Source organism: Zingiber officinale, chromosome 8B (genome assembly GCF_018446385.1).
Source record: "Zingiber officinale cultivar Zhangliang chromosome 8B, Zo_v1.1, whole genome shotgun sequence".
Taxonomy (NCBI): Eukaryota; Viridiplantae; Streptophyta; class Magnoliopsida; order Zingiberales; family Zingiberaceae; genus Zingiber; species Zingiber officinale.
The window spans coordinates 7,944,663-7,956,458 of NC_056001.1; the positions used below are offsets into that span (position 1 = coordinate 7,944,663).

The 11,796-nt window shown below is 36.5% G+C and overlaps 2 protein-coding genes across 2 annotated transcripts; both read left to right on the top strand.

Annotated features, from left to right (window-relative positions):
- The first annotated feature begins 483 nt into the window (after positions 1-483).
- LOC122013460 (protein CYCLOPS-like) lies at positions 484-6,575 on the top strand. Its single transcript, XM_042569744.1, has 10 exons — positions 484-570; positions 953-972; positions 1,674-2,008; positions 2,065-2,316; positions 2,636-2,682; positions 2,790-2,838; positions 3,067-3,116; positions 3,314-3,441; positions 6,353-6,465; positions 6,562-6,575. Exons 1-10 carry the CDS (start codon positions 484-486, stop codon positions 6,573-6,575), a joined length of 1,095 nt encoding a protein of 364 aa, XP_042425678.1.
- LOC122014936 (cyclin-dependent kinase F-4-like) lies at positions 5,097-10,849 on the top strand. The gene is made up of 18 exons (XM_042571473.1): positions 5,097-5,209; positions 6,072-6,465; positions 6,562-6,977; positions 7,053-7,131; positions 7,451-7,519; positions 7,594-7,683; positions 7,755-7,893; positions 8,224-8,326; positions 8,404-8,456; positions 8,534-8,600; positions 8,871-8,979; positions 9,325-9,390; positions 9,493-9,561; positions 9,661-9,727; positions 9,794-9,910; positions 9,997-10,028; positions 10,117-10,195; positions 10,282-10,849. Exons 3-18 carry the CDS (start codon positions 6,970-6,972, stop codon positions 10,512-10,514), a joined length of 1,380 nt encoding a protein of 459 aa, XP_042427407.1. The 5' UTR covers positions 5,097-5,209; positions 6,072-6,465; positions 6,562-6,969; the 3' UTR covers positions 10,515-10,849.
- The last annotated feature ends 947 nt before the right edge of the window (positions 10,850-11,796 follow it).

An 11,796-nucleotide genomic window follows, 5' to 3' on the forward strand; every position in this document is an offset into this window, starting at 1 on the left:
TTCCTATGTTTCATGTTCCAAATCTTAGATTATTAGTTTTCCTATCATATTTATTTTTATCCAACGTATGGTGTGAGAACTCTTGCCTATTTAACACTACACCCAAGTTCTCATGGAGATGTAGCGGTCCTTGCTGAGACGTTACAGTCGGACCCTGTAACGCGAACTCTTGCATATTTAGCACTACACCCGAGTTCTGGAGATGTAGCGGTCCTTGCCGAGACGTTACAGTCGGACCCTGCAACGCGTTCCTTCCGGGGAACAACCTAGCATTAGCACAATAGTTTAATGGATTCATTCATTGAATATTTGTCATAGTTTGACGCTGGCTGACAACTTAACGCAACCCTCCTTCTTTATCCGAGCTTGGGGCCGGCCATAACCGGTCGTCATGGGCGGAGTTTTCCAGACATGCTTAGAAGCTCAACTAAGGAGATTCTGAGTTCTTTTATCGATAATCCAATTGGGAGCTGTGCGCCAAACATGGAGATGCTAGGATACAGGACTGCATTGCAAATCTGTAGAGAAGACAGTGAGGAGCTCTTTACCGCATGGCTGATGAATGGAGAGGTCCGAATAAGGCTTAAACCTGTTCATATTTACATCTTAATGAGTTAATCTTGTTCTACTTTGATGATGGAAAGACAATTGCCCCTTGGCTTTAAAGCACTGAAATGGACAAAGTTGTTAGGCATAAAAAAGGGTTGCAAACAATTGCTCGTGCAGCCTAACAAAAAATTGCCGTATCATAAAAAACACACTATCTTGGTAATATAACTTTTTATCAGTGGTAGAATCAAGTATATATAGGTAATGAGTAGCCATGTTGATTTAGGATCAAAGATGTGTGGTAATTCAATGAAGAATCGTAAGTTCAACCGACTTTGGTCTTAACTCAATATGTTGGATACAATCAGTTCAACTGATTGAATTGTGGACATAATCTTTCCAGATAGTGATTCTATCACAAGGGTGTTCCAAAATAAAAGTGGTGTCCAGCAAAGAAAACATCATCAGCTCATTCAATGACAGTTTGTCATGAATTTCACCTGTATTGGCACCATGTAGAAACATATAGTACTCGCATGTTATGTATTATTGTAAACCATCATTGCATAGCAAAGTAATGAAGTAATCAGCTGAATTGACATAGCTAGTAATTTATGGAGTTATTTTTTGGCCACAGGAGTTTACTTCATACTTTGTCAACTTGCATCTTTGTCTGACTACTTAAGATTTCAGTTCAAAGTGTTTAAGATAAATATTTCTCTGACTTACCTGGTTTCACACATTTGCTTGATCATTTTCTAGATTCCTGGCCGGTTTATGGATTTCCGGCTCGAACCCCCCGAAACCACTTGATTTGGGCTCAGTCCGCGCATGCATGTAGGCCCCCTTAACTTTGCTAAGCAAGGATGGAAGGGGTCCATATATAAGGCCTTCCAACCTTCTTTACTTAGCAATATGGAACTAAATACATACATATGCATTACCAAAAAAAATAACTTGAATTAAAACTCAACATAAGCATAGTCTGCGAAGGAACATTGTGAACTCTTGCACAATTACAAGGTATCTAAATTACCTTGTGGAGTAAAGCAATAGAGACAATATTCATATTGTTGAAACTTTTTCTTATGTGCATTTTTTGTGTCATTTTTTTTTTCCGGCAGGAGGAGGTATGTTGCCATGCAAAACCAGATGCAAGCTATTATAGAGTCTCAAAATAACAGCACAATACTAGGTGTTGCAAAAGGACCGACAATGCTTAGAAATGAATTCTGCGATGCGTCCATGGTTGAAACTGGCACTCATGTTCAGACGTTTATGTCTCTCTCCGATTCAGCTACTTCTCCTTTTGATACTCTTTCAGTGGCAGCAGTAGACCCAAATTCTTCTGCTGTCAGCATACTCAATGGCTCACTGAAAAATAAAAGGCTTTCTAGAGAAGTAACTTCCAATGAGATTTCAAATATTCAACCAGAAGTAAATCACATATGCAATCAAGGCATCCAAAATGAGATCTACTGGCCAATGAATTTCATTTGGTATCATCTATTTCAGAGCAGAATTCGATGACAAAAGTTGAGATATCGTTGGAGCCAAATACTGAAGCATTTCTTAGTCCAGTAAATCAGTTCAGAACTGGGACAGTGTCTCAAGAACCATCACAGAGTGGATCATCTACCACAGTGCTCGCCTTCTCCACTGGCTTTGATGCATGTGATGATCTTGTCAATTCAGCACAAACTAATTCCATTTGTGAGAGTACCAAAAGGCCTATAGGAGGTCAAAATTGGAATCATAAATCCGTAGGTATGTTGCAATTCTATCACTTATGTGTTTTAGAGGCTAGAGGCTTGTTCTTATTATGGTAGCAAAAAGGTGGAATCCGTCATCCCAGCGGCCCCACACAGTCGGGCTCACGACCATCTGTGAGGAAGTAAATCGGGAAGCTGTAGTTGGCCACTACGGGAGGGTTTTAAAAAATTGTCACTAAAGGCTTTGGTGATAACAATATCAAATTCTTTTTCAACTAATATTTGTTGTAACATAATTTGAATTTCTCATATTGGTACAGTATGCGTCTAATTTGCCCCCACAAAACCTCTCATCTTTGTATCTTTTGTTGTAGATTATGGAGAAAACATGTTACAAAACAATGTGAAGGATGACAGAAAGGTATGCGATTTTCTATGGGTGAAGTTATATCTTATTGTACTACTTGTTCATAGGCGGATTTCTGAATATCGTAACTTAATCACATAGCGTCCAATTTACTTTCACAGAAAGGAAATTTAATTCGGTTGGGATCAGTTAATTCCTCAGTAATTTCTGGTATGGTTCAGCTGATTCTCAATTTTTGCAACCTTTTTCTTGAAAAAAGTTTAATTCTTATACATTCTCTAATAGTTATCTGCAATCCACAGTCCTCCATCGAAGGTTTGTCCATTTCAAAATACATATACCAATTTTATAGCGATGCCCCATTGACTTGCATTGGCCGCGCCTCTCAACCCTTCTTTTTTCTAGTCATCTTGTCTAACCAGAGAAGTTATGCAGAAGACAAGGGCCATCCTACAAAGAAGCGCCTGGTCGAGCTTTCAAGGAAGTATGTTGCCAATAACTTGAACTTGTAATCATCCTTATTTTTTCACAAGTACTGAAATTGAGGTTATAATTTGCTAAAACTGAGCCCTGAGGTTCCCATTGTCTTCAAGTACTGCATATGAAGTTGATATCTCCTGTAGTCTACTGTCAATAACATTTTACTACCAGAAATTTTTAAATTTTGTTTAATCTCATCATTCAGAATGGCAAGGCAAAAGAGAGAAGTTTGGCACCTGCTTTGCCGTCAGATATGCAAGCAGTTCTTAAGCGCTGCGAAACGCTTGAGAAGGAAGTTAGATCGCTGAAACTTAACCTCTCATTTATGAATAGGTATGTAAGTAGGATTCTTTCTTTTATAGTTGTCTAGATTAAGTCAAACTCTTTAGTTCTGTTATTACTAGTAAATCATTTTTTAGTTAATAAAAGTTTGCGTTCTATGCCATGTGAATTGCAACTTAATTAATCCTTTAAGAACTTTGTTCATTTTAATTGTGTATTATAATGATATGTTCAGGTCAAAATTTTTATGATTTTACCCTTAAATTTTACCTAAACGATGTTATGTCAATGGAAATATCTTATATCCTTTTAAACTCATGATTTTTTTCATATCTTTCCAATATGAGACTTTAATTGCATCCCAATAATTCTCCTCTCAAACGAAGGATCATAATTACTCTCGAAGTTTGGGTCTCTCTGCAAGTATTAGGTTATTCTTGACTTGCTCCGGACCTTCCCCGTAAGTATTCGATCATCCTGATCTGCTTCGGGTCTCTCCATGAGCATTCGATCATCCTAACCTACTCCGAGCCTCCCCGCGAGCATCCAGTCACCTTGACCTGTTACGGGCATTCCTACAAGCATTCAATTACCTTGACCTACTTCGGGTCTCCCTACGAGTATTCGGTTACTTTGACCTGCTTCGGACCTCCCTACGAGTATTCGGTTACCTTGACCTGCGTCGGACCTCTTCACGAGCATTTGATCACCCTGACTTACTCTGGACCTTTTCCGGAAGTATTCGGTAACCTTGACTTGCTCCTGGCCTCTCGAAGAGCATCCCGTCACCTTGACCTACTCTGGCCTCCCTACGAACATTCGATCACCTTGACTTGCTCCGGACCTCCCCATGAGTATCCGATCATCCTGACTTGTTCCGGGGCCTCCTCGCAAACATCCGGTCAACCTGACATGCTCCAGGCCTACTCTCAACTTCAAGGTCACCCCACATGACATCTGATCTGTGCCATGACTGGGATACCATTTATTAGAACTGAAAGATGTTTATATATTTATATAATAATATAATATTATTCACTTTGTATCTAAACCCTCGTGACTTTATTCTTAGACTCTTTTCAAAAAAATCTTATGTGAATATTTTTTAAATATTTCATCTTTCTCATATTTGTTCAATCTAAAACTGTCCCAATAATTTTATTGTTACAAACAATGCCAGGAAAGATGCTAACTAACTGGCAGCTGGTGATTGCTTCCTTAATACTTTCACCTGCGAAAACATTTGAGTAGATTCAGTGTCAAGACCTAAATATACTTTCACTAAAGAAAAGGATTTATCTGTATTTCTGAAACTATGAAATTGGACAGCACTGATTGCTTAACTGAGTTCAGCTATAAGGTGATGTACCACCTATGAATTATATTGTCAATATGATATAATTTTTGTTATTTAATTAAATATTCATGCACAGAAACAAAAATTTTGGTATGCGCCGCCGCATGCTAAGGACTATAATGTTGTGTGACATATTATAATACGAAGGTATGAGACTTGATACCGTTAATTATTATGGCAAATAATGATAATAATTCTTGTTATTTAATTCAATATTCGTGATTACGTTGATGCTGACCCAATGCAACTAATTGACCCGCGGACGATAAGCGACAAAAAAAACTGACGTGGAATTTTAGAAATCGACGGGGGAACCGTTTAGCTTAGAATAAGTCCGGGGGAGCAACATACCAAAAGAGTGTGGGGATAAATTGGACAGCTTCCGTCCCTCGCTCGCACCTCCCCCATTTGTTCCTCCGTCGACGGCACGATTTCAGGAACGGTCTGCTGGAAGGCCGCCAGGTACCGATCTCCATCGAATTTGGTGTTGTTTGTTTATGTTAGATCTTGGTCGTCTATACTCGATTTGATTTACGGGGCAGTTGCTTGTTGATTGAAACCCTAGGGTTAATCTGGTTCGGAGGTCTGATGGTCGTTTGAGGTTTGGAGATTTAAATTATGATTCGCTGAAGGATTAGGGTTTCGATCTTTCGGAGAATTTAGTTGATTTGAGGGGCTATCGTGTTTCGAGCGATTCGGAGTTGGTTCGATGATACCTGGTAGAGGTTGAGTTTTGAAAATAATTATCAATGGATTTGATTAGAGGGCTCGGATTTTTTTTGATTATATAGGTTATCGATGCTGAACGTCAGGTTTGCTATAAACATATGCTGATGACTTCTAAGGATATGCCCGTGCTGTTTGAATGTTTCCCGTTGCGGTCAAGTTTCTATATTTTGGATAGATTGCTAGTTCATCTGTAGTTTTCACGTTGATAATCTTAGCACCTTTTCTCTTGTACTCTTGTAAGCATGATTTTTTTTTTCATATCAATAATGTAATACCGGTCGCATGCTTAATTTAGTGTGCCTAATTTTGTATAATTTTTTTTTGTCATGTTTCCATGATCATGTTATTTTATAATTTCCTGTGGTATCTTCTACACTAGTAATGACTCCATGATCCGTTAGAAACATAACTAATTAACAGGAACAGCTGCATATCACTTTATTCTGAAATACATGTTTGAGTTGCTCTGATTTGGCATTCAAACATATCTTTGAGGTGCATTCATGCAATTGTGTATTATTTCTTCAGCAGGGATTTTTGTGTCCGTATCTCTGATAACTATATATATATATCACATTCTCTCCTTTTTGGTCAGGTCACACAGTGTATTCTACTGCTATAGTGATACTTGACGGATGGCGCAAGTGTACTCTTGGCTGAGTTTTATTAAGTTCCGAGTTTTGTTCCTTGATGGAGTTATTGATTGGCGACTTTCTGCTAATGGAGACTTTATTCTCACCTCTTTGATGAACTGCACATAGAATCACACATCCAATCTACAGTACCAAGAGGCTGGCGTTCCGATTTTCTTTGAAGTTGGGGTAGTGTTTGCATTGCTGCCTTATTACTGGACTTCTTGCCTTTGCATGTATGCAGCACACTTTCTATCAACAACTTTGGCATCTTCTTTTTATCTTACATGGCCACTACAGCCTTTGCGAGAGCCTATTTGAAAGTCATGAAACCACTGCATGAAAATTATACTGCTGGTATGTTTTTCTCTGCTACTGTATTCTATTTTCATAATAGGGTAATCTCAACTAATTAAATTGTGAAATTTTCTAATTTTTGCCTTGTTCTCTCAGGTGTCTTTCACTAGCTCTTTCATTGCCCTGTCCCCTTTTCTTCTATCGACTTTTCTCTGTTTCACTTACTGCTTCGACTTTTATCAAGAATGGAGTCAATAAACAATCGATAAGTTGATCAAATTTCACCATAAACTTTGGTGCACTTCTCCAGTGTGCTGGTTGATACTATTTATTCGAAGTATCTGTTTATTGTCCTTGAGACTGCAGTGGGACAACAATCTCTCGTACATTTTGGCCTATATGTTAGAATGTTTTTGGATCTTCTGTGTCAGTTTGAACTCTCAACAAGTATCTCAATGCTCTTAGAAGCTCTTCCTGAGAAGTGCTTGTCTGTAGTGGGAACACACTCATTGTTGCACACGCATCCTTCTTTTGACTAGGACAATAAAAAGTGCACAGTCAAGGATGGATAGGTGAGTTCCACATTATAGTGTTTTTCTAGGCTAGCAATATTGAATTGTATTTACTTGGACTTTTTAATCCTACAGGTACAAATTAATCAAGGAAGTTGGAGATGGAACTTTTGGGACTGTTTGGCGGGCAATAAACAAGCAAAGTGGTGAAGTGGTGTGTTGTCCTTTGAGAATTAAGAGGCTTCTATGTTTTCTTTTAATTTGCATTATAATGCTACACTGTTGAGAATAAAAACATATTACTTTATTGTGCCATTCAAATCTCTTGCACATTATTCTTTAGCCCACTTTATATGGTCAAACCGTACAACTTTATATGTTCTATTTATGTTGTTTCTGTATTTCTAGAGTCATGCAGCTGAACAATTTACTGTGGTTTAATGTTTAATCAATCAAAATTAGTTGTCATCTTTGACTACATTACTAAATGTTATTGGAAAAATGGTTATTGTTCTGACCATTTGCATCCACAGGTTGCTATTAAGAAGTTGAAAAGAAAGTATTACTCATGGGAGGAGTGTTTGAATCTACGGGAAGTAAAGGTAATTTTGTGTAGTATATTTATGCAATATAAATGGTCCTCTTTAGTTTTCTCATCAAGATGCATGATTTCCAGTCTTTGCGAAGGTTAAATCATCCAAACATTGTCAAACTCAAGGAGGTGATTAGAGATAGTGATATGTTGCACCTAGTATTTGAGTACATGGTATGATTATTCTCTATCTTTGCTTGTCAGAGTTTACCTACTAGGGTCTGAATAAAGTTTGCTTCAAACAGGACTGCAACCTCTACCAGCTTATGAAAGAAAGGGGCAAACCCTTTTCAAATGTTGAAATTCGAAATTGGTGTTTTCAAATCTTTCGAGCATTAGCTTACATGCACCAGCATGGTTATTTTCATCGTGACCTAAAGCCTGGTACCGCTCACATTTTCTATATTTTATGAAGGTTGAATTTGTTGCCATAGAAAAGCTTGTATGCCACCATATATTTGAGGTCCTTTTGGATAATAGTGAAAGATATGCATAATATTGTTTAATTTGCAAGTCAATCATGCATGGATTAGTATTTTCATTCACATATTTCAGATTTTTAATTTTTTATGCTAATTAAGCAGTACCAAGCTAATTTGAAATTCGATAATAGATATGAAATACTCATAATTCATTACAAAAGATTATATTATCTTTGAAAGATTAGCTTTGTTGAAGTTAGCATTCTGTTAAACTAGATTATGACCTTTGCAGAGAACTTATTGGTAATTAAGAACCTTGTGAAGATAGCAGATTTTGGCCTTGCTCGTGAAGTTCATTCGAAGCCACCATTCACAGAATATGTTTCAACACGCTGGTAAGCATGATTGTGACATGCACTTGTGATCTTATGTTTTTTTATTTTCACGTGCTTTGGTTGTGGTGATGTCATAGGTATCGAGCTCCAGAAGTTTTGCTTCAATCTTCTATTTACAGTTCTGCAGTTGGTTAGTGAACTAAATCCAGTATATACATCTAATCAACTTTGTTTTTATATGAAATTATTATATTATTCAAATGTCAGATATGTGGGCAATGGGAGCTATCATGGCTGAACTTTTCACACTTCGTCCCCTTTTTCCTGGATTGAGGTACTCGTCAACTTGGTACATTTTCTTTGTTAACTATAAAACTTATAATTTCTCCTATCCTATAACTATAAAGGGATATTGTAGACCCTTTGTTGACTAGCTATTTGCGCATTGTTTATTTTGCTAAATGACGGATGCTTTAGGTGAATTTGAACTTTCTGTAGAGGTTAAGTAGTTTTAAGTGTCCAGCTAAATTGATATAGCCTTTAATTTCATTGATTGATGTCTCAACCCCTCTACCAGCTAATCTATTTGGACTATAATTTTCAGTGAGGCAGATGAGTTATTCAAAATCTGCAATGTTATTGGATCTCCAAATAGGTACTCTTGGTCAGAAGGACTACAACTTGCAGAAGCAATGAAATATCAGTTCCCACAGGTGTGTTTGTTGTTCTGTAAATTTATTTTTCCCCACTCCAAATACCTTCTGTACAACTGAATTATTAGGATCACTGGGTTATCATTCTTTTGAGAATTTTTTTAACATTTGTCAATTGGTTTGCACATGGGAGTTGCAAACTTGAGATACTAACATAACCTATCTTTGGCGGCAGCATGGCTCTTGTCTTGTTGCTTCTTTGATGATCCTAGGTTTGGTGTCCAGACATGGAAAACATTTGTTTTATGTTTTGCTTTCTTTGCGTTTTGACTCGAATTGAGAGGAACATTGCTTATATCTATGAAAGCTTGAATAAATTTTGATGTCTTATTTTGACTGCCTTAGTTTGCTGGTATCCCTCTTTCCGTGCTGATTCCAACAGCCAGCAAGGATGCTATTGACCTTATCTCGGTAAGTCACAAAATGAATAATTCTGCTCTCACTATTGGCAGTTTGAGATACGTTGACTTTTTTGGGTCTTCTTGTATTCTAATATCTTCACTTACTTGGCAGTCACTTTGTTCGTGGGACTCCACTAAAAGACCCTCTGCATTGGAGGTTCTTCACCATTCTTTCTTCCAGGTAATTTATTGCATAGTGATCCTTGTTAAATATTATTTGTCGAACAGAATACTCTGAGAAGCAATAAGATTTATTATGTTCATGTTCAACTACTTGCAGTCTTGCTTTCACATACCACCATCACCTCAGTTGAAACCAGAGGGAGTGTACAAAACACCTTCATCAGGTTAAGTCTCAGATGATTTTATTATTATTAAATTCAATTATTCTCTAATCTTGTAATATTAAGCAGCCATTAAAGGTGCGTTGGTGTCAAAATGTGTTAGAGACCCCTCTCTTGGGGTTTTATCCAGTACAAGGCTTGCAAGAAACTTTCCGACCCATAGTTCAAATGAGTTTTCAGGGATAGGTGGCCTTCATTGTCCTATCTATTTATACTTTCTCAGTTTTTATCAAATAATTATTCTATAATTTGTTTTATTTTGTGGCTTGTAGGTGTGCAAAGAAAGCTGGAGATGAATCATCGGGTAGTTTATAGTTAATTTAATTTCATTTTTTATGTGAACTTGTTTAGTTATCTTATCGCCTATTGTCTGGTGTCTGGTATAACTACAGGACTGCCAGAAGGATAGAACGATTGAGAATGATGTTAAACCATATAACCATCAGATAACTCCAAGGAACATCAAAGATGGTAAATCCTTATAATTACCTGAATCAGAAATGATCATTATGCTGTGGTGATAGAGAAGGGCCTCAATTTTTCCTTTGTTTTGGTAGGATCTCTCGTTAGAGATGTACATAGGACCTCAACTGTGATAGAGAAGTTGGCCAACCTGAAACTGAACTCGAATAGAGGTATGGAGGAAGATGGCAAGCTGTTATATGTGAAATCACATCCGCATAGACAACCTCCAAAGAATGGAGTATGGCGTGCTCATGCCTACAATCTCGGTCGACCCCGTGAAGTTCCTGCTGCTGGAAGTTATTATACTAGAAAAGTCGTTGGCTGATGCCCTCGTTGATTACTAGAGGAAGCTTGGTTTGTGGTGGAGGTACCAAAAACCTTAACTTGCAGTCTATCACTATTTTATCAATGTTCTACTAAATAAAACCATAACAACCATATGTTGTGTTGATGTACGTGTTTTTCCTAGTCTGATGTGTGTTTGTTGAGCTTGTTCTTCGTAATTTTGAATATCATAATAATGAATTGTTGCTGGGATGATTGTGGTGAGGATTAGAAAACGCCAGGCATGCTGTGTAATTCCAAAATGCCACATTACATTGGTTTCTTTGACAGTGTTTAACTATTTAATATGATTATTTGTCGATGTGCTTAAATCAATGATAATTATTTAGCTTTATTATCAAATCTGGATCCGTTACACTTGTGAGCCGGCGATTTGGACCGTCGGCATTTCGGTGTAGGTGTTAACGTACCTCTTCCGATTGGACGTTGGTTTTTCCTTTTCTTTCGTTGAACGGTTTGGTGCTGATATTCTAATAAAGGAATGTATTTTTTAGTATCTAGTGTTTCTATATTATATTAGATAAGATTACATATTAAATAATTATTTTTATGTTGAATTTGTTGGTAAAATAGAGAAAAATTTCTAACCACAATTTGAATTTTACATATAATCTTCACTCAAAAAATTTTGTTTTCACTTCCTAAAGTTTTATTTGCTTCAACTCCCTCATACAAATATTGTGATCTAATTGCCCCTCAGATTTTTTAGGTACAAAAGGTCCAAAAATGAGTATAATTTCTTTTAAATTAATCGAGTATATTTTCTATTAAATTGAGCATATTTTTTTTCTTGTTTTAATATAATTCCTCTTAAATTCAGCACAATATAAAAAGAAAATCTAATATATTTTCTATCCAATTAAGTATCATTTAAAGAAAATCTAGTATATTTTTCATCCAATTGAGTATCATTTAAAGAAAATCTAGTATATTTTTCATCCAATTGAGATGGAAAAAAAATCGTACTCAATTTGATAGAAAATATACTAGATTCTAATTTAATGTACTGAATTTAAGAGGATTTATACTCATTTTTAGACTTTTTATACTTAAAATATCAAGAGCAATTAGGTAAGTAAATTAGACTAGGGAGTGAAAATAAAGAATTTTGCCAATGAAGAGTGCATGCAAAGTTATGTTTGCCAATGGAGACTGCATGCAAAATTTTCCTTAATTTATTGATAGAAATGTTTTTTTTTTGTTACGTAAAATGTAGAAATTACTTTTATTTTAAAAAGTTTAGAAGACAAAATTAGAGGTGG

Excerpts from the sequence above, each read along its gene's own strand:
- LOC122013460 (XM_042569744.1), top strand. The coding sequence starts at position 484 with ATGGAGATGCTAGGATACAGGACTGCATTGCAAATCTGTAGAGAAGAC. Across the intron at positions 973-1,673 it reads ATAGTGATTCTATCACAAGG|GAGGAGGTATGTTGCCATGC; the intron begins GTGTTCCAAAAT and ends TTTTTCCGGCAG. Across the intron at positions 2,683-2,789 it reads ATGTGAAGGATGACAGAAAG|AAAGGAAATTTAATTCGGTT; the intron begins GTATGCGATTTT and ends TTACTTTCACAG.
- LOC122014936 (XM_042571473.1), top strand. Across the intron at positions 7,684-7,754 it reads ACCTAGTATTTGAGTACATG|GACTGCAACCTCTACCAGCT; the intron begins GTATGATTATTC and ends TGCTTCAAACAG. Across the intron at positions 10,196-10,281 it reads TCCAAGGAACATCAAAGATG|GATCTCTCGTTAGAGATGTA; the intron begins GTAAATCCTTAT and ends TTGTTTTGGTAG.